Source organism: Calliopsis andreniformis, chromosome 3 (genome assembly GCF_051401765.1).
Source record: "Calliopsis andreniformis isolate RMS-2024a chromosome 3, iyCalAndr_principal, whole genome shotgun sequence".
NCBI classification, from domain to species: domain Eukaryota; kingdom Metazoa; phylum Arthropoda; class Insecta; order Hymenoptera; family Andrenidae; genus Calliopsis; species Calliopsis andreniformis.
Genome location: NC_135064.1, coordinates 8011326 through 8035257, shown reverse-complemented (window position 1 = coordinate 8035257; position 23932 = coordinate 8011326). Strand labels below are relative to the sequence as shown.

The 23932-nt window shown below is 37.5% G+C and overlaps 1 protein-coding gene across 1 annotated transcript in view; it reads left to right on the top strand.

Moving 5' to 3' along the window:
* LOC143188962 (protein kinase C-binding protein NELL1) overlaps positions 1 to 23932 on the top strand; it is a 92114-nt gene continuing 68182 nt past the window's right edge. Inside the window, exon 1 of the mRNA XM_076393528.1 lies at positions 1 to 1281. Coding sequence (XP_076249643.1) covers positions 960 to 1281 — 322 coding nt within the window. The 5' untranslated portion in view covers positions 1 to 959. The remainder of the gene's footprint in view (positions 1282 to 23932) is intronic.

The following is a 23932-nucleotide window of genomic DNA, read 5'->3' as shown; positions in this document are numbered from 1 at the left end:
TCAAGGACGCGTAGAAGGGGGTACGAGAAGGAAAGAGTGCGACGAACCCTTCCTCCCTTTGCACACGCATACACATACGCATATACACTCGTATACACACACTAACACAAACACAAACACTCACACGGGCATACTCGAGCGCTTATGTACCGAGGAACGACGTGTCGCCGGTAATATAGCGTGCGCGCTTTCGTTTAGAGGGTTTCTTCCCTCCGACGTCGACGCGCGTAGGAGCGCCGGAGTACACGCGGTGGCTCCTCTTCAGAGTTGAGTCTCGTCGGGGTGATTTCCGTCTGCTTTGCGACTGACGTAGTGAAACGAACGTTCCACGCGCCCGTTGCACACGGGAAGATCTGACAGCCGGGGGGAAACGGGACAGGATTATCGTTCTCTAGGGGTCGTCGTCCTATGATCTTCGTTTCAGTGTCCGATCCTCAAACGCCCCGTCGATAAACGCAAACAGAAAGGAAACAACAAAAATGAAGACACCAAGAAGCTGTAGACACCAGGAACGGTAAATTACGATCGCATGTTGCTGAATCATAAACATTTGGGTGCGACGGGACAGCCGTTGCCGTATAGTCGTGTCCGAGGGCACGGTTGGTGAACAGAGCCGAATACACTCGATAACACGACGCGTCGTGACACTGTGAAAAGAAGAAAGACGGTGCCGGGCGACGGGGAACACGAATCGAGTTGGTTCGATAGACAGAGAGCAAGAGGATTCAGCAAGAAAACGAATACATCGCGGTGATTGGTGCCGGGGGTGTGCTGGTGGTATCGTTGGGATCTCGGCTTAGGTCGTGGTGATGCCTCGCAGCAGCGGATCGACTGGATCGCTGGGTGTCGTAGGTAAGGACGCCGCAGGTGCAGTCCCGGCTGTGTACGAGGGTGTTGCGAGAAGGATACGCTGACGAGTGCAGCCCCCGGTGGCACGGCAGTCGTCGCTTCTGCTGGCCATGTATTACGGTCCGGTAATCGACCGTACCGGCAGCAGCTGCAGTGCCAGCGACCTTCAGCAGCCGCGATCACCACGTCGACGCGGTGCTACGACGTCTAGCGTCGTCGAGGATGCGGACGCCGACGAGGAACTCCTCTTCCAGCGGGAGGAACCGGCATACGTTGTCCTCGATGTTCAAGCAAGGCCGGCAAAGGATGCCTGCTATAATACCTCCTGTCACGCGGGTCAGAGGCCAGGAAGAAGACGATTCGGTGGAAATGCACTTAGGATATTCCTGCTCGCCACTGCCGCTGCCTTCCTCGCACTTGCCATCTCGCCGGGTAAGCCTTCACTCTTTCTGCAGGGTTGAAACACCCAACTCTGAGGAGTAACGTTGGTTAGTTGTTGAATCTAGTTTAGGGGACTGGTATAAGAAGTACTCTTCTTTCACCTCTCAACCCCTTTCAGCACGACGTTTGTGTACTGTACTCCCATTTTTTCATGTGTCATCATTAAGTGCATTTAATATTATGTATCATGTCACACTTCTAATTGAGAATTTTTCTTAATACTCTTTCAGTAATTGTTAAACGTGTTTATATCGTTCAACTTAGGATTACGAAAGCTACCTAATATGCAGTGCTTCTGTAGTTCAAAATGTTCGATTCTTTGAGGGTTAATTCGGTAGGTTCATAGCGAGGGATAGTGTTTGATAGTCTTTAGTAGACTCTGATTGACCACGGTCTTGTTCTGATCGTAGTCCTATTTAATAACCCCTGGGTGTGTCATGTGGTCTGAAATTAGCCACTGTGTTTGTTCTTGTTCAGAGTAATTAATCTTTGGATGGGAAGCGTATTTTTTGTTTATATCGAGTACTTCTTTTATTTCTATGTTCATTCTACGACTTAGAATACTTCAACCTTCTCAAAGTATAAAATATTGATACCGATGATAATGCTGATTTACGGTTCTTGGTTTCACGAAACAGCAAAGCGCCTAGTGAATGGCCGAAATGCGAAAAGTAAATAGTGAGACTTGCTCGTCGGGAAAATAAGAAAAATATTCACGGCATGCTGGCATTACGGCGGCTGCAACGTGTCAACTCGAACATGCATATACGTGTATTATTAAAGTGCTACTGCTCTGTTTCGCGATTCATCATCTCCCCCTCTCCTTGGCTCTTCGCTCGCTTTTTCATTTGTTTCAATTTTCTAAAATGTTAGTTCTTTTAGTATGACAAGAAAATATTGGTAAAATTAGGGGGGCATTAATTAAAATGAAAGCAAGAAGATGGAGGGAGATAGAGGAAATTGTAGGACACTAATTGCGGGTGATTTCGCGTTTTGAAGATAGGTATGCATATTCAGCTTTTTAGGTCGGCTTCTTTTCGAAGAACACTCAAATAGAATGTCTGACAGTAACCACATGACGCATTGCGTCAAAATCCAGTGTCGAGGAAACTGTTGCGCGAGATTCAGTTCGCTTGAATGTCCTATAGCGCGTTTAATCAATTTTTCTAAATGAATGGATCTGCCTGAAACTATATTGTTTGCTAAGTAAGAAGAATGGGAAGGGAAAAATTATTTGGTTATATATTTTTAAAGAGTGCTGAATTTACTCTTCTAATCGGGACATCACTGGGGACATCTTTCGAGGTGATGAATCGGTTAAGTGAATCTAGAGCAAATGGTAGCTGTATATTAAATTACTATACTAACTTTATTTCATAGAACTTACGAATCTTCTGAATTATTTAATATCATTATTGGTACCAATGCGAAAGCTGGAGTAAAATGTTTCTACTAATATAGTGTACTTACTCATATTTGTTAAGAATGAAGTAGGGGAAGGATGATACTTCAAGGCTGAATATTGTTACTTAAGTTTAATAGTCATTTAGTAAACAAGATGACGTAAGTTGAACAATAACTCGTAAATCACTCTGGTATTTTCGCTGCTACACTAACAATAATGTATTAAGCAAATACAATATTTCCATGTTACAAGTTCAGTAAATTTACTATAAGTTCAATTTTGCTTCATTTTTGCTCTTGTACGCTATCACACATATCTTTGATGAGATTACATGAGGTTACCACTATACGAGTTGACTTCAGAAATGTCTCCTTTCAGAAAATATTGCGAATAGTGATATTACTACTAGGTAATGTTACCTACATAGTAATGTCTCCTCCTACAATTTTTATCCATCATAGTACACTATGAAGTAAGCTAGAGCTTACTTCACAGTGATTGTACATATATATCAGTTCAATTCGTTTTTAGAACTTATTATCGGTAACCCATTTTGCCACTTCGTGGGGAGGTCGCCGAGAACAAGGCATTTTCCCTTGAAACCTTCCCTTTGTCCCTTTTCCTCGCGGTGTTTTCCCTTCCTCCCTCCCTGTTTCTCGGATTCGTGGTTGACTCGTTCCGGTCGAAACGTGGCGTGTGGCCCGTAGACATCGCCGAGCCGCACCCACGCGCGCTATTTATCTCGTCGTCTGCCGAAGCCAAGTGCCAAGAGTGTATTTTTTCGCATACCACTCCCCTCCTTTCCTCCCCTTCTCGCGGTCCGTCTTCATCTCCCCCTTGCTCTCCCCCCTACCTCCCTCACGAACGTCTTTCTTCTCTATTCGTCTATTCTGCCGTCTATTTCTATCCTGATTCCTGCGGTTCCGTCTCCCTTCTCTTCCGTTTCGTCCACCTCAGACTTTTTCCACGATTTAGAAGGAAACGGCCGAATCGTATCGAAGGGAACGGGCGGTAGTGCTTCTTAAATTTAGATATTCTTGCGGAGGAACACGTTTACCGGTTGCTCCCTCGATAGGCCATGAGAACGATAAACTTTGCATAGTTTTTTTCCGAATTCTGACGAATTTTGGCTGATGCATAGATGCATTGATGCATTGCATGGGAGCTGAATTTTAGGAACGGTTGTTCATGCTTTCTGTGACACTTTAATCGAACTTGTTGACTCCATCGTTTTTGGACCTTTTGTGATGGTGTACTAGGTATTTACACGATGTTGGTATTTACTGTGAATGCTTGTGTTGTTCGAGATTAGATTTATGAGGTGCAATTTTATAGGGTAGATGACTAGGAAATGTGGGGAAGAGTAGAATATCCTTGCGAAGGAAAAGAATAGGCGTTTCTTCTTTCCAGGGCATATTGAGTCTACGTTTAAAATTAATATTGGAGGGTTACCGAAAAATTTGTTAATCGAGTATTATTATTGACTGCAGTTTGATCTCTATTTCATCCAATTTATACAAAAAGGTACATTCTTAAATAATTAACTGGATTGTGAATGTTAATCTTGTTCAGAATCTATTAATGTTACCAGGGATTAACATACGTCCATTTCTCTCGAAGTATTCAAAATGATACGTTTCTAGAAAAATACGTAATGCTCAAGTATCTACCTACAAATTTAGTTTTAATGCAAAGTAAATAAAAAAAATATTAACACGTTGAATATCGTGTGATTTTTTTATGTATGTATTTTCAAATACATTTCTCTGAAAACAGTAAGATTTTACAGTTTAATTATATATTTGGTGCTTTACATTATTTTTCTCGACATTAATGATGATTGAATGTTTATAAATATTCAGGTTTACTTATAAATGTTTCAAGAAAATTTCAATTTCATTACTTTGACTGTTTTGGTCATTCTATTGTTAAAATTGTTCGCAATACTCCAAGTACAGACTCCGCATTTTCTGCTGATAGTTTATTATACATTGACATTAAAATTTCTATATAAAAAACAATCGTGATCAGCCAATCATGATCATGGATAGATATAATAAATCACCTTTAACCATCTTCCAATACATGTTAGACATATATGTATATGAACCATTAAATGTAAGAAAGAAAGAAAATTATCGTGAATTTGAAATATGTAAACATTTATGAGACATTGGCCACGTTTGGTCTCAATATCCTAGGTGCTGGAAACATAAAAAAAGTTAAAATCCTTAACAAATCCCCGATGAAATTCACCACTCTGTATGTAGTCTCCAAGTATAAATAGACTGGGTTCCCTTCATAACCATGTCATGTTTTCTATTAGCATTGCGTAATCAAACCATCCCGATTATTCCCCGGGGTCTCGCCAGTTGCATGAGTTCCCTTCGAGCACGCTGGTAAATGTAGACTTCTAAGAAAAACCTCGGATTTCTCTATGAGAGCGAGCACATTCGACGGTCGTAATTCTTTCCCGCTCAAGGGTGAGTCAGACACCATTTCCCCTGTGTTCCCGTCTTTCGAGACACGATCCCCGGCCTCCCGATTTTACTTTACCCGTAAATTAGGTCGTAGACCCTAGATCGATATTCATTTGTCTCGTTCTTCGTTTCCATTTGATCTCTTCTTGTGTCTGCTTCCGTGTGATTCTGATTAGTTTAAGATTTCAGCTCAATTCTTGATCATTCTTAATGAAAAGACTAATTCCCTTCGAGCTTACACTACCCATATTAGGCTTTCATGTCGACAGGTTTGATTTTAGACAGATTAGAACAAAGTATACTTGATGATGTTACCGCATGTGGTTTTATTAAGTTGAGTTGTACTCTTTAATTTCGCCACAAATTTTAAGCGTTACCCCTTCGTATATAGATAATATGATTCATTTGGGTTTGAGTGATGTACCCCAGAGAGATTGTATCGCCGTCTACATGAACGCTAATATGTTCCAAATGGAAAATTAAATAACGATAAATCCTATAATTTAACTACTCTGTCACACACAGGAAAATAACAAATTATAGTACACGTAAAGTGTTAACAATATTACTAAAATTGTCGAAAGCTATAAATTTAGTAATACTATGTTCCAACTGATTCGAAAGAGCCAATTTGCACGGAGACTCTATAAAATGAGTTTCGATCGCATCTTCGATATGCCAAAACGATGTCACCAAATCGTAGCGGTAAAACGGTTTATATATCGCCCGTGTGTCTCCCTGTTGTTAAAATAACATCCTCCACCCCTCCCCTCCCCGGCGACGGTGCAAATGACGATAATTTACACGATTCTTTCCCCTGTGGCGCGACATCATCGTACGGTCGGACCGTGAAACGTTAAAATGGAACAAAGTTTACGCACCTCTCGACGCTCCCGATTCTCCTTCGCCCGGTTACTTCTCCTTCACCGCAGTTGTTTTGCATCCATCATTCTGAAAAGTTTAACGCGGCCTGCTTTCACGGGTGGCGCCAAAACGCGACGGGGCAAAAACGGGAAATTCTGTTTTTCCACCGGCGAACACTAAATCGTCGCTCAATCGCCTGTTTCTCACCTCTGTCGCAGCTCGTCCTGAATCATCCTGTATATTATTAACCAATCCCTGAGGGGCGCACCGTGGAAATTTTACCCAAGCGTTAGCACCCCAAAGATCAGTTTACAATTTTAAAAATACGTGCGCGTAAGTCACATGCGAGGACGTTAATTGAATCGGTGAGTTGAAAAACAGTGCAGGCCCAAAAATCATATTTTGAGATATTTGATTCCAAATATTCAATGCGTTTTACATATCTGGGCTCTGGAGTCAGTGTATTATGTTTAATTTTCTTGCGTCTGGGGTCCTACATACATTAGTTTTGAGATTATTTGAAAATAGCTAAATCAGTTTGAACTTGTACTCTTCTTCAACTTACCAATTCAAGTGTAATTGGTAGGTTTGGCTATTAAGGGGTGGGTAATATCCTTTTTTTTTAAATTTTGTGATCATGTTCTTCATTGGAAGGCAAGAGACAAATAGATCACTTTAGAATTTAAACTATAAACTAGTGTCAGGCTATATTATATCTTAATGATGACGCTAGACACGTCTAGAATAGTGTTCATTAGTAAATACCTTGGGATATTTAAAAATGCAATATTTTAACTTGTTAATTAGGTATGATGAAATATCTCGTTGTGAAACGAGTGGAACAAAAGTTAATTCCCTGATTAACAGGTTAATATAATTTGGATTTTATTCAATTTTCTGAACGTATAATCATTTCGAAATTGGTGTCTACTACCGTTTTTACGACTAATGCAATTGATGTTAATACAAAATCGAAGCTCTCTAGACGCAATTTGAGAAATACTCGAGATACTCGAGAAAGTTTAATCATTTAAATTAGTATTATATAACTTTAAGCATTAAACTCTAAACAGAGTGTAAGTACTCATTAAGTGTTCCTGATGATCAACAAATGTTCCTTGTTCTTGAACTTTTTACGATACGTTTGAGGGTTCTCTTTGTGCCTTCCTAGGCGCCAGACTATTCAATGGGGACTGGTTTATTGTAATGGTTCACATTTACAGTATGATCATTGTACTTTTCCGTCGTCCTTATTCTTTGCTCTGTGCGAAATGGGAGACACTGAATAAGCGAATGAGCATAATTCAACGGATCATAATAGAGGCGATTAAATACGAGCGAGCAGTGTGAATGAAGCTTAATAATCAACTGATATTTTTGTAGTTTATCAGTGTTTGGGACTTCTATACGAACATCAACATTGAACTAGTGATATGATTAGATTCTTGGATGAGCTATGTTACTAGACATTACGTTGGAGGTAATATTTATACAATAACATTATGAATAAACTATCTTATTTCAGTCTATGCAGATATCCACTTTTACTAAATATTGTTGAAAGCTCTATCGTTTTTCTCTTCTACCTTAGAGCAATATAATTTGTTACATAATCAAATAGATCGCGATCATGGGCGTTTGGTTTAGTCCTCATGTCAGCAGGGATCACTTCGAATTACGTCAATTCAATGCGGGCTTAACTTTCAGCGACTTGTCAGCATTTTAGAAATCACGACTTCACCAATACTCGTACTGTAAAAATAATTTTTATCGTCTGACACACCCGCTGGAAATTAATCTCCTTGAATATTATCCATTGTCTGTTTTAATTATTGGCAGAGATTTTTATGAAGGAAACGAAATTCGAAATGTTCTAGCGGTCACAGGTTGCCTATCGCGAGATGCATAACCGATTAAAAAATTCCCGCGGACGGAATAGGGGCGCGTAACTTTTGCTAGGTGGCGGAGGAGGGACTACTTTCTCTGAAAGAGAGGCATTATCGTACCTGTCACCGCGGCTTTTCATTCTACGCGAAGGGAACCGCTTTTTCCATTGTCGCGTCCCGTCCAGGCCTTCTACTGAACTGGTTTCAAAATAATAAAGGGCAACCCTTTCCCGTCTGTACAAAAGACAGCGACCCAAATTCAGGAATTGAATTCGTGGGTTCACGCGACCTCGATACGTGAACGCAGGATGCAACCGTGAAATGCGAATAAATACATATAATCAACCTGTATCGCCGTGCAAATTGCCTTATGATACTTAACAAAATTTGGACCATGCTCTTAATGCTACCTTCGACGTAACTGTAACCCCTGAACTTAATAATGTGGATGTAAAAACGTGAGAAATACAGTAAGAAAAGAGGAAGAGAAAGAAGGAGTTGCTAAAATTTAGTTGGCCAAAATTGGTACCTTGATGTATTCAGTATAATTCGAGGTTACTTACGTTCATTTAAAGAATTAGACATGTTTTTTTTTAAGATGTAGAAAAAATATATGGACTCTTTAGAATTTGTGTAATTGGTCCACAATATTTCGCACTACTGCATTGTGATATTCATGTACTTTATAACTGGTTGCACGTATATCAATCAATTATAGTGATTGTTCGATTTCTTCAGGCATATGAGATATAGGTACTACAATGAAAATAAATTTGTGCCGTATTCTTACATTTTTATCAGATTTTGCTAAATAAAGTATAAAGTATCTAGTTTATGTTGTATACTTACTCATATTTGATTAGTTAATTTTAATTCTATAATTAGTTAAATTTAATAAATTACATCACTGTAGAAGTAGAATGATAATTCCTTCAATCTTTATGTTCAAAACGAAAGACAAAAATCTAAGATAATAGAACATGTTTTAGGTTACAATATATACAATGGTATTCTTACGCTTTTATTTTCTTTCATTTTCATTATTACAAAAGAGAAGTAAATCCTCAGCATGTAACTTGTTTAAGAAAAATGTTTTCATTATTTTCTACAAGCTCTGTTGCTAAAGCTACGAACTCACAAGGAGCAAATATTGTGTCCTCAGTTTTACTCGAAACGTGAACGCTAAATGGAGCAGTTACTCAATTCTTCACATTCGTGCCGACTAAACCTTGAATAGGCCTCTACAGCTCAATCCCTTTCATGTGAACCAAATTTAACATTGATTTAGACAGCGGAGTGCACAGAATGCATCGTTACTTGACAGCGATAAGCTCCACCCCCTTGCTCTGATCATCAGATCGCGAATCATTAGAAATGCAAGCTTCTGAACGTTTCATCACGAAAACCGCACGTTCCCCAATAAATACGCTTTATTCCGTTGCATTCGTTCCCATTTCCATTCCGAAAACGATCTTCCACCCCAATTGTGCCGGCGCACACGTCGCTGCTTATCAACCGAACCGTATTTCTCTATCCCAATTAGCCAGTGATTCACACCAAATGGCCTTGAACCTCTCCACGCCCGCCATTAATTAAATGACACGAGCTCGAAGGGGGACGAAGAAGCGGACGCGGGTATAGGGCGGGTATGCAAGGGCGCGACGGGGTGGAGGCAGACACCTGTGAATACGTGGTGGAAACTACGAGAAAAGGTCGAAAAAAGAGGCGACGAGTACGTGTGGTGGTGCGACTGGTGCATGCAGCTGTTGTCACGGGGTGGTGCCCTGACCATGTGCTCGATGCACCCCCTCCCGACTACCCCCCTCTTTCGGCACGACAGCGTTCGTGCTAAATTTCTCGATGCTTCATGCGACTACGGTTATCGATTATTCGATTAAATTGATTTCATAACGAATGGCAGAAAATAGAGTCGACTGTTCCGCTATTGCTACCATTGTCATGGGACAGTTCTCTGGCGTTAGAATTTTGGGGGATGAACCTTCATCAGAGGAATATGTAAATGTATATAAAAGTAGATTATGCGGGCTTTGGTTTTCAAGTTATGATATAAGTTGTTGGGAAACACTTGCTGATTCTCATTAAAGTTGTACTGTACATGCAACGTACTTTTAATTTCAAGTTAATGTTTTAATAATAATTGCTATGCTCACTATGATTTATTATAATGTAATAAATTAATATCCATAATTGTTCATTGTTATTGTATTGAAGTTAGTAAATGATTCTATATTTTTGAATGATACTGTATGCCCAATTAAAGTGATTTGTAAATTATATTAGGTATTTAAAATAGATAAATTATAAAATGATAAAATTTTTCATTTTCAATAACTAGTAGAATACACTTGCACCACTTTGAAACAGACCGATCCATTTGTAAGTGTTGCTAAAAAGTAGTACATATGATTTATTTTTAGAATATACTATTTTGTATGTTCAATACTTAAAGGAATATGTAGAATAGTAAACAATCATAAATATTTAAATATTAAAAGTATTATGTGTATTATAGGCAAAACAGAGTAATATTTTTAAGGAATATTTGCTGATGTATATATTCAATTTTCACTACAAATTTCCTTAGGATTGGATTCAGCATATGTATGTTAGTTTAGCCACTGACTTTTATTATTTCTAACTCGAAATGTAGAGCTTAACAACCATAGGCTTCTGTAAATTTCTTCCCTCATACCTACAGTAATAAGTTATTGTCCTATCGTGAAAACATTGCAAAAGTCAATTAATCACCTATCGCTGCTAGATAACTCCGAAGTATTAACGCAGAATGAGCGATAGCAACGTTAAGTTTGCAGAAAAACGGTTGGCAATCGAGGTCGAGTAGTGAGCAAACTTTCAGTTTACCGGAGATTCGATACAATCCTAGCCACTGGGCCAGATTACTGTCCATCTCGTGATTGCTAGGCCTCCTGCAACAGAGTTAGACGTTATGCGCATAGATATCGGGTAACATCCCCTCTAGCAGTATCTCGGACCCATACCGAGGGATCGGAATTTATTGTACAGTACTGCTCGTGAGCAAGGTTTGACGAAATATTTTGAATGCAGAATAATCTTGTTTGTTGTAACAGATGAAAAGTTTTCTTCCCTCGAATTAACATTCCAAAAACTCCCACTGTACTAATTTCAACATTTCAAATTAATCAGTTGGAAACCTGATTTTGAGGTACTGAAGTAAGAAGAGGAATTACTTACAAAGTTGATCGTAACGGTATACATGAGAGAAATATTTGTAACATTTCTTCGTTACGGACTCATGGCTCAGTGTCAACGACCTAATAGCTGGGACATGGTTTTAAGGTCAACTCATATTCTGATAACTCACTACAATTCTGTGAAATATATGACAGTGTATGCAGGTAAAATGTAGAACTCATTTGCTCTAAATAATTTCAAGACATAGGTACTAAAATTATCAACAAACTTATAATAAAGGAATTCTGTATCCGTTATGAACCTAGAACTCAATCCTCGAAATGAGTTTACAAGGGCTGGGAGGCTTGTGTCTTCATAAACATATAAAGTCAGTTGGGAACTTATTTTCGTTTCACCAAAGGTAGAAATGGATGAAAAGGTGGGAATACTTTTGAGACATAAAGTAGAGATAACGTCCAGTTTGTGACAAAAGAATACTGTACATTCTCCAATACTGAAAATTGGTTAACTGTAAATTAAGGGGCGGCAATAGTTTTGCAGGACATCAGCTATGAACATTCATGATCATATCGTCACTTCAGACGCGTTCGCGATTCTAGGTGGCCATGCGATCGTGGCGTGGTTGAAGTTGCTGGTGGTGGTGGTGGTGATGGTGGCGATGCTTCCGGTGGTGGTGGAGGGCGCTTCGACTAGTCGCTCTGGGAGGGTTGCATAATACACCGAGCATCGAGCCGCCAGGGCGTTGACTTTGCACGGCATTACGTTTCTTATGCTTTGCTACTCCCCCATTGCTAATATCGGTTCCCGGTTGCTCTTCTTTCGTTCGAACCCTCTGATTACCACGAGAAAGCTCGCTCAACCGTAGTTTTCGTTTGATTACGCTGCACGCGCAATTGCAAAATGAGTCTTCGGTGTGTTTACTGAAGCAGACATACCAGAAGTTTCTGAATTCCGCGCGATTAGGTCGCTGCATTTTTCTTCTACGATACCAATTTTTGCCATTTCTTTGGGGTGCAGAACAGTTGTCTTCTAATACAATATTTATATTCTTTAATCTTCATTGGAGATTAAGTTCACAAACTCGGAGGTTTTAATTGATTTAGATGAACTTTTAACTGATATGGTGACGTCATAGTACTTATAGTAGTTTATTTTTTAATATTTAGTATGTAAAATCTATGACTACATATGAGGCAGAACGATCTATGTTACATTTTTAAAAAATTTGAGTTAGGCCCTTAGATAAGATTTAGAATATGGAATCTATATTTTCAGAAAGAAGAAAGGTCATTAAATAAATTTTTCTATTAAAAAATAAGGGTTAAAGAACACAAGTTTATAGACAGTATTGAAGTTAAAAACTTTAAATGCAAATATCTTGAAAACAAAAGCACATGTTTTAGGATACATTGTCTTATGGTGCGTTTAGAACAAGCAAGGAAATGCTTATTGTTCTCCCATCTTCAACAAAATTCAATTATTATGAATGAATAAAATTGATAACTAAAATGAAAGAATACTCGTGTCACTTAAATTTTGTTAAAGTGGGAGAAGAAAGAGCATTTCCTCGTTTGGTTTAAATGCACGATTACAATTACAGAAGTATGGCAAGTAGCTTCCAGGAATTGATAAATTCAAACGTGAATTTTTTGTGTAACATTGTAAATTATTTTTCTAAGGAATAGCAGGAATCCTAATTTGTTTTATATATTTTATAATACAACAGTTAAGGGTTAAGTACAACATTCTCCTTTGAAATAAGTGTCGATCCACCATCACTTGTTCGAAGCGAAAAACTCATCGTTGTATCGGGATGCTTATTTCGAACACGTTTCTATTTCCACGAAGTTATATCATGCCCAGACAGTGGATAATGCTGCAGTTTGTCGAACAGGGGGTTGTATAACGTGATGAGCGGTAGCTTTCAGGGCGTTGAATATCTGCAACGCGTTTCCGCCCGTTCGTTTCTCTTCAACCCTTCCCGCCAGTGTCGTTGCTCCTGTTTGCACACCCTTAATGCGCTTAGCAAACGCGAAAGCACGTAGATCTATAATTTTTCAATTCTTCTGGCGCCATTTAAATACCAATGCAAAGAAAGAAATTAATTGCACCTGGTGCAATTTAGGTATTTCTCACTTTCTAAACCAGAATTGGAGTATGAAGAGTAACTTTCTTTTGTAGTTAAATGTAACGTAACTAGAATGCAGAATCGCTCATGACATTACTGGAGGTAGAAGCAACTTTGTGCGAATTTGACTGTATCAAGTAAGGCCACTCCTCAATTCTTTCAAAGACTCCTAAATTCAGACCTATCGATTGATAATGACGGTGTGGTTTTCTTTCTCAGCACAAAATTATGCAACGTAAGATTAGATTTCCTTAGGCATGGAATCAGGATCCTCGTAGACTTCACGTGACTTGCTACTTCTCCATCGATACGAATACGAATGGGACGAAAATGCTTATTTTATTCTGAAGCTATCACGATCTCCTCGAAACGCGAGGGAGTGATGACGAAATGTTATAAGAAGTAGAATAAAAGGGCTAACATATCCAACGTTGAATTGAATAATAGTTATAGCGAAGAAGCAACATTTTATTAGAGTAATGCCTAGATGAATTTTCAGCGAGATACGATAGCTGCCTCGAACAGATCGATTTTATCCGCTTCGTTCGCTCGAGCGCGAGTTCGTTTTGTCACGGGCTGCGAAACGTGATATCACACGGTCGATTTGCAAGCTGAAAGGCGATTTACAAGCTCTGCGAAGTCAATGCCCTTCTGATTACGTTGCACGGTTCCATTTTGTCAAGAAAGAATAACATTATCCGGTTTCCTTGCGACTGATGTGTCATCTATGTGGAAGAACGTTCTACTTTTCTAGCGGACCTTAAGGCAGCATCCCTCGACATTTTCCAGCTTAAAAGCGGAAATGAAGAGGTTGGTACAGGTCTCTTTTTCTTCCTTGAAGTTCCTTATTTATGTCTTCTTTTCTCGTTATCATAATACTCGGTGAATCGATAAAGCGGCGCCACTGTAGAATTTAAGGGTCATAAAGATTCATTATTTTGTGCTTTACCTTGCCAAATGGGGTTTCATTATTTTGGGAAGATAAATAATGGTCGAGTAGATGTGCGTGTTTGTTGAAAAATTCAGGATTTGAGAAAAGAATAGTTATTGTTACGGTTTCGTACGAGAATGGAACTGAAAACAATTGAGAGTCACGCTCTGGGGCGGTTAAGTCATAAATTATGAAACCTTGTTTCTAATATTTCGAACTCTGTGAAATAATAGACATTAAAGAATACGCGCGAGTAATTTTTTAAGAATATTATCAAAGTTTCAACTTACCCAACTTAAGAGATTATTGTTCGAATTATATTTATTATACTTTTTTTTGTATTGTACTTTTACTTCACTTTTACTGAATACTTTATGGTATTTCTTAATTTACATTTCGATTGTAAAATATTTATAGTTAACTTATAAAAATTAAACCTTTCATTGCAAGTATTCGAAATTTGTATTAAAATTGGTGTCCTGGTCGCTAGAATGCAAAGGGTTACTCTTGGCTATGGAAACTCAGTTTTAGGGTACGGAGACTTCAGTTAAAACTGATCATTACTGTCACGTCATGTGAAATCACATTATATGCTATAGCAAATTCATAGTGTGAGCCGAGGATTTCCCTTGTTTTAGACCTATTTTGCTACAATGTGAAACAAATTTGCTATAATATGTAACGTGATTTCATATGACGTGACAGAATGTGTTCGCACCCTAATTGCTATGTAGAAACGAAAAGCATTTCATGGAGATATAATGTTAAATATTATTTAGCAATCATACATAGCTTTATAATTCTATGAAAACATACAATTGTGTAGCTAAATTGTTCGGTTTCTGACAAGTTCATACATTACATACATTAAATACAGTAAGAAAAATAATTCATCAGTTTTGCTTCTGAAAGCCTCATACATTATCAAGTTTTATAAAAAAAGTCTTTCATAGTTAGACAAGATCGCTCATAGTTAGGGAGTAAGAAATGCATCACTCATCCAACAATATTTCATATCAATAATTAATGGTAAATATACCAAACACTTTCAAAGTTTCCTATATTCTACCATAAATTTTTCCGCGCAATAGAATCGTAGTAACCCCACCCCCACCACACTATAACATAATACTACTACCACCTGAGGGTACATTTTCAAATTCTCAAACACAATCATGTATCCATCCCGTAGAGTCCATCCATATTGTAACCTTTAATTAAACTAAGAGACAGATCCTACACAGCCCATTGACGCGATCAAGTGACAAGCCTTGACTCATCGTTCAACAGGAGTAGCCAACCCCAACTCGTTCGCACCGAAAGCGTCGTCTGCGTGTCATTAGGTTGAGATTCTAGAAGACCTCCGCCAGTTGGAAAGCCAAAAGTGATGGGGTCGATTAATCCAATCGCGGGCACAGAAGTGTCTACCAAGAACGCGGGGAGGGCCGACGCGTGTTCGGGTGTTCTCACGGGCTGCGAAATTGCCAATACGAATTGGTGACATCACCAGCGGGGAATTCGAATTCGAATTGTGGCGGCAACGGTCGCCGGTACGCCGACACAAAGGGGACTTGATTCACCGCCAGTCCGTGGTTTGATCTATTGCCAAATCAGTCGGCCAATATTATTTCCATTTAAGAACGTCGCGGCGCGCCCTCTGCAACGCATCGAATTCCGTTCGTATCAATAAGTGATATGACATCCAGCGAGGACGTATATATACGGAGGTCGGGGGACAGCTATATAGAGGTCGATTGTGTCGCGAACGGACGAACGTTCGGTCTCTTTTTTTTCGAGACCACCAAAGTTCGGACTGTCCTGTTAAGAGTCATGCCGATGGCTCGGGACGACCACACGCGTCGATCATGATGATTTTCACGCCACGTTACGGTTTCACGATTTAGAGGAATTTAATTCCTCATTGAAACAGTTGAGAGGAGTCTGTCCTCTGTCTGCCGAAATCGTTAGGTGGAGATTCGATTAGGTGCAGAATTGATTGAGTAGGCTGTATCACGAGCTAAAAAGAGGTATGGTTACGTCGGTATTAACCGTAGTGATAGCTGGGGAATGTCTTAAAAGTAAAGTTACTTCATCTATATTAGAGGCATTTCTAGAAGTTTTTCGAATGATACATTTTGAATTTTATTTTGTTTTATTATAAGGGTATTTTATTGTGCGCAGGTTAGCGTTATTTTGGCATTGTTTTTGAATTCGATACTCATAAGAAATTTATAAAATATGGATTAGAGTTGCTAAGAAGCATTAGTGTAGAGTCTGTTGAGAAAACGATGTAGGTTGACAGTGTTATAATCAAAAGTTGTAATATCCTAGTAAACAGTTGTTTCTTACTTAGTGAATATATTTTATAATTCTAGAAGCAGTAAATTTTAAATTATTTTTTAGTTGCTATGGTGGAGACTCAGTAATTATACCAAGTTAACTTTCTTTGTTTGGTATGAAACAGATTCACGAATAGTTTACTGTACTTAATAAACCAAGAAATTGTAAGTTATCAGGACACTATTTATTAAATCATTTTTTTATCGTTTATGTCAAGTCTACTGGTTATCATGTTTTAGTAGTACTTTGTTCTAGTTTACTTCAAAATTTATTTTTTGGTATTACTTTATTTCAAGTTGAACAAAGTTCTAAGTATCAAGATCAAGTCTTTTAAGAGATACTTATAAATTTACAAATTACATCTTTAGAAAAATTTCAAAACACTTTTGAAACAAATTTCAAAACAAAATTAGCATGATGAAATTGTCTAGTTAGAAATCTACCTTACGATGTTGAATGATTATTTGATTATTGAATGACTGACTGAAAAATAAGTGACAGTGTGTTTTAAACACAAAGTCGTAAGGTAAATCGTCATAAATGTTATTTAGAAATGCTGAATTTTTGTTTATTTCAAGTTTTGAAAGTAGTATTATTGATTTGTTATTAATGTAAAAAACTTTTAATCAACTCTTTTCGCTTCGAAATAAGGATAAAATAAAGCAAAAGTTCGTCATTTAAATTTGATGCTTAAAATTTTAAGCACCAATAAGTCAAATTGAAAACACGTGACATATCATCTTGCTTCGCAATCAGAGATATAAGTGACAATTTACTGAAACACTATTCATCATACGTAATTGACAGAGAGTGTATTAATTGATATCATATACAGATATTTATTTCATATACGGGATGTTTCAAGGTACTTTAAGAGTAATTGATAGAAAGTATCATTAAAACCATTAGTTTGAAATTTTACTCAATTTCTATCGTACAATTTGTTTTCAACCTTCACGTGCATCGATCTCTTCCTGGTAATTCGTCATATTGATTTTTCGTCGTAGTTAGCTATAATTTGTCGTGACTTCAAGTCGCGGCGTTCATGACTCGGACGATCAAAACGAGTTTTGAATTAGCATTGGATTCTTGAAAAATGACAATCAATATTCATTTGTGTGAAATAGTATAATCAAAATGACGAATAATCTGATAGAGCAGAAGTTTATCCACCGCTGTAGGTATAAGAATAACGGTTGGTACTCATAAATTTGCAATAGATTTTCTAAAAAGTCGATATGTCGGTAGTATCAGAAAAAATATAAAATTCAGTTTTATATAGCAATCTAGATTTTGTCACTCGTGTTGGTATCACGGATATTACAAATTTTTAATATAATAAGTATCTACATATATGTAATTAAAGATATAGTTACACTCATTATCAAATTCAATTTTTTAAATGAAAGATTAATAATACAATTTTCAATTTATGTTTTGGTACTATTGAACTGAGTTTTTACTCAAATAATATTTCGAGTAAAATCTGTTTCAAGTATATTAATCAAAATTACAAATAAGATAAATTATTCATAATATTCATAATAACTGAATTATAATGTAATCAAAAGAATTCTATTCGTTCAATTTCAATCATAATCGTGATTTGTGAGTAATTCATTTTATTTATAATTTTTGTTGAAACATCATTCAAAATAAAATTTATTAAAAAAATGTATTCAGATAATGCTTCACTGTGCGTGATTTCGTCCATTATAAATTATAGTCCCAAACAATTCAAAAGTAATTAGTGACTATCAAATATTTAGTATAAATTTGTTGGGGAAAGTTATCTTAAGAAAATCACTCTAAAAGCCAGCGCTTTCTGCAAACTTTGAACTTCAATCCTCTAAAGGGTGGATTAATATCCTCGCACCCTCCCCAACTAAAGGACCGTATTCCTCTAACAAAAAATGCTTTATTCAGAGTGCTGAGCAATCCCACTAAAATCCAACCCCTAAAGAGTTAACTGTATTTGAATCGAAGAAAGTTGCACAGGCGAGGTACATAGCTAGAGTCGAGTGACCTCCTGCCCCCGGCCTATCACCCCTTACATCCACTGTTCTCCTCGTGGCACCCTCATGGCACACGCCCCTCTCCACCCCCACCTAGCCCCGAACCCCCGCCGCAAGCCTAGCTTTTTCTCGGGGGTTCATCGATCGCCCCCAATCACCCACACCTGCCATCTTGCCTCTCTATCCCCTTGAAACCCCGAAAGCTTTCTTACCTCGACTATCCTCACGTTCTTTCTCTTGATTTCGTTCTGGTCTTGTCTCTTGGAGATACTCGCTTATCAAGCTTTCGTCAACTACAGAAGTTTCAGCAGATTTTCGAGGCCTTTCCTTCGTGATTCTATTTCTTCGAGGATTGGTTCGTTGGATTAGATTCGTTTACTTCAATTGGGCTTATTTGCGAGTAAGGATGTGACCAGGTCTGGCTTCATCGTCTAAGATTTTGCGAGATTCTTATTCAAGACTAAGTTTCTTGGGTCTTTTCGTTAACCAATTTTTTTAAGCCTCTTACTGAAGAGTTTTCCTGGTGATGGATTACTCCGCCAGAAGATTAATTTCATTCGTTACAACGTATCTGCTGCCGTTACTTTTCATTTTATTTCAGATCCAGGATTAAATCCTCCAACGCTTCCGTAGCCGAGGTTCCTCCGATCCTTCGGTAAATCAAACCTCAGTCGTTCTCTTTATCTAGCACAAACACTGAATTCTCATTTCACGGCTTTATCACCCTCATCTCTTATTCCATTTCCGGCTCGACCTACCGAGGCTCTACCTCACTTTCCATCGAAATTAGTTTTTCTCCTGAATCGTTAGCACTTCCTCTTTTATATTCCAGAATTTAGAGTAATGGTATGGGTACTCTGTTCTCTTGTAAGAATGCTTTAATTAATGGTTACATTCTTCCTCACTTTACGTGTTTGATTTCTACAAGAAAGGTAATTGAATACAGAACTTCAATTCTCCAAAATCAAATATAGTTCGATTAATTCAACTTTTTAAGAAATTTGTGGAAGTTTTTTCGTTTCTAGGATATTCTGTGTTATTTGGTTTGCTAGTATAACTATTATAATAAACGATGTAAATAAGTTAATTGATGATATGGAAATATAAGTTGCAGTTAAAATGTAAGCCATTGAACTTATCCTCTGTCATAATTATCTATAATTCTCATATTTGTAACTCACGTATGATTCAGCCTTTTGACATCTTTACAAGTTTATTTTTTAAAATAATACAAAATATAAGATTAGATAATTATATCTATTTTTATATAAATATATCTATTTTTAGGGACTGAATAATTATGCACTGTTATTTCTTTAACGCATTAAAAATCCATTTCTAAGAAAATGAGTAGACTAGATTCAAGTATCTATATCTGTCAAAGTACATCACGTATTTCCTAGAATACAATTTCTATTTCAAGTTTCTCCATATGATTGTAGATACGAAACTATATAATTCTCGACTATTAACGTGTAAATCATTGAACATCACTTTCTCTTTATAAAGTATGAACTATTAAATTATTTTACCCTTTTTTCAAAGAAAAATTCTTTAATTCTTTGACTTAACTTTCGCCGAGATAAATATAGAAATCTCATATTCTACACTTCAATCGAAGCATAAATTCCAATTTTTTCAAAGCATGTAAGGAGAATACTCTATATTTTTTGCCTCCACGCTACTTGTCAGAAAGAAAAAATATCATATCATGAACATTTCATCAGTATGCACACGAAGCAGATGGCGATACAAAGAAATGAAAAAAAGAAATAGATCAGACGAGACGGGACCTCAGATCCCACGAACCCTCCTCTGAAATTCATTTTACGCCCGTTGACGGGATCCCAATTTGGCGGTTCAAGAGGGCTTCGAACGTGAACAGAGGTCACGTGGTGGCATATCGATGGGCCGAATATTTAATGGCCGTCGGCCGGGTAACGCCAATTGTCGTTAATTAACCGGAGCACGCATTCTCGTCAATTGAGGCTCGTTTCTGTCTCCGTCGGCCTCTGCTACTGGCGTGCACTCCAACACACTCGTTCGTGGCACACGCATTCGGTAAGGTCACGGTCGCGAGGCTTCAGAAATTTCAGTCTCCGCGGCGCACTCCATTCCAACCCAGTTCCTTTTCTTTCATAAGCCTCCACGGGCCTGGACGATTTCCAACACGGCCGAGCGGAAATTAATTTTCATGGGGAAGGAATTCGGTCAGACTTAGGGAATCACGGAAATCGAAGATGGACATCTGTCTCGTGATTCCTTCGGCCATCATTTTTCTCAATTTCTCTCGTTACTTTCGGCGTGTCCTCTTAGAAAAATTTCCTTTAGCTAATAATTTAATATAAAGGGTCGATAAATCTGTTGTAATTTTGAAATTTCGTTACTTCTTTTCGGGTTCGATCTGAAGCTGAGGTTCAATCAAGAAAATGTATCGCTGAAATCAATATAGTAATAGAAGAAATTTTTAATTTTTAGTTATAATTTCTAGTGATTTTTTAAAAAGAATTCAATTTACGTACATAAAATTTGCTAACTCTTAAGCATAGTATTGAAGATGTGTATTCTTATATGGAAATACATTTACACGATTTTATGCGATAGAACTTAATTCGATTATACTTGTAGGTATTGATAGTTATTTGAACAGTGCACAAAGGTTAAGGTTATAGAAGAATGATACAGAGTATCATTGATAATCTCTTGTTCACTGCTGTCATGTGTTATTCATGGTTAGTTAAATTATTCTAAGAAAGAGTTATGATGACAATGAGTAAAAATTGACTCAAAGAGTTTTGTAAGTGCGAGAAATCTGCTGTAGTTAAATAGTCCGGATGGGTGCACGGCAAGGAATTACGCAAGCGCGACATATAAATTGCCTGAGAGCAACGAAACTAGACCACGATCCTATAAAATTGAATGCAAGAAAGGTGAAAAACGGTAATGTCACGAGGGCATAATAAGCATTTGCGTTTATGACACTTGCTGTGGTCGTACCCTCTGCGCAAATCGCGTCTACCTCCATGAGGGTAGCTAGATTTACATTTTCCATGCGATAAATATCGTGGTGTAGATGTGGCTTCCCTCAACTATCATTAGATATGCATTATGCAAACATATAGTGAACGAATGCTATTTATTTCACTTACGGTATTTACTGTATTCTATACTCCCACACGTGGCGAACCTCATTAGTGGATATCTGACTAAATTTCCTCGAGCAAGTTCTCAGAAAATTTACCAACGCATTTTCGCAATAGGAAATAAAACTTTCATGAATTAATACATTTTAATTTTGATAAGTCGTTTAATTTTAACGTGTGTCCACTAGTATAGGTAATATTAAATGTTTGTTTCATCATATTTTGAATCTTGTGTACTTAAGCGTGCCTAGGTATTAAATATTTGTCACAATAACATTCAGATGCATCTGGTGAGTTAGAAAAAATATCTCAAAAATAAAACTTTCGTAAATCAGTAGATTTCAATTTTAGTAAATCACCTAGCTTGAACTTGTGTCCACTAATGATCGCCATATTGAATATTCCTTAACATATATTTTGAACTTTTAGTACATAAGCGTGCTTGAACCTAATCCAGACTTAAAACAGTAACTGTTTGTCAGAATAATATTTAGAATGCATCTAGTACACGAGAAAAAAATTTCCCAAAGTATGGTGACAAGTAGAAGAGGAATGGTCCGAAGACGTCGTGGAGACACTTCCGGTGACTGTATTCGTCGGGTCGTGGCACTATATATGGCTCAAGTCTGTCACACTGTGACGGATACGACGCACACAATTTTCTAGGTCGACACGACGCAGCAGGGAAGGTCAGGATTGGTTCAAGTCCAAGCGAGTGGTCGTCGTGGCCGTCGGCGTTGACGGCGAACGCGTTCACCTCGACGCTAGTCGATCTATAATTAGCAAATTTCCGCAGAGCGGTGTGTGTACCATTCGCTGGAAAGAGAACCTCGACTCGTTAGCTTCTTCTTCCATTTCATTAGACAGTACATGATACGTGTCACTTAATTAGGGGATGTTGCCTTAACTTTCAGTGTGACTTCAAGGGGTAATAGAAGACTATTGACATGGTTGAGAGTTCTTTAAAAAATGAATCGAAAGTATAGCGAGACTTTTTGCTGTAAAATGTCTCTGCTTTGAGAAAATTGAATCGAGAAGTTTCGTGCCCAGCTCTTAGAGAATTCTATTTTTCTATCCTTATGATTGTTGAAGTTACTAGTTAAAGAGTTTGTGATTGTTCCTGTTTGTCCACAACAAAGCTAATATTGAAATGGACTGATTTCTTTTCATAATTCGTTATTATATGCCTTCTATGAATTAATTAAATAGAAGGTAAGCACTACAAGAATGAGTTTTTTCTTATGACTTGTTATGGCGTTTCTCGAGTAGTCTAGTAGGACTGTCGGGATTACATCTTGCGGAAGCAAGACTAATTTTACGTATAGATGTGTGTAGTCAACACAATTGATTCTGTTAGATGCCCTCAAATATAGTGTATATTTGAGTAAACAAAATTTATTTTAAGTAAAAGATTCAGTAAGTACTTTTTGGCAGTTTGAATAAATCGGGAAAAGAACATTTAAAAATTGCGCCCTTTTTCAAAGATGCTATAAATTTATAGTTAACTAATATTCGTAGGTAACTAATAAATTCGTCTATTGAGTACTAATCCTGTACCATTTTTCACTTCCAATAGACACCAGCAATTTAAATATTAGAGTTGTCTTCTTTTTGTGCCAAATAATAGGAATATAAGTACTTAATGAGGTTTACTTTATAGAGTGAAATCATCTTTAAATTTGCCTCTCGTCATCGTTATCTTCAATACCTTTTTTGTAAGGTCTAACACATTTTTAGATTTTGAAGCCTTTGATGGTAGTGAGTTCTCATAGCACATTCAAAACTAATCACTCTAATCAGCATTTGATTCTTGGCGCCCAATATTTTCACTTTTACTAACATAAAACTGTAGTAATCATTACTTAGAGCTGATTCTGTTTTGGCACCAACTGAGAAACCATCTTTTTTCTGAAGATAAAAAAATACGTCAAACGTAGGGCGGTTTCAATATTACTAGAATCTTTTCAAAATTGTCATAGATGCAATTCAAATTCCTACAAAAATTTTCTAAACATTTTCGTCAATTTCCATTTGTAGTTGTATAGCCAGAATTAAATTAACTGAATGTATGTATCTGGGTACTGAACTGGGACAATATTCTCTTCTGGGACCCTTCGTGTAGCCTTCTGGTATCTCTATTCAACTTACTGCGGATATTTAATATTCCTTCTGTTTCACCTTTCTGCTAATCATTATCTCAACATAAGGCGTTAAAATTGTTGTCATAGAAACAACTCGAAGTTTCAAGCCTCTAA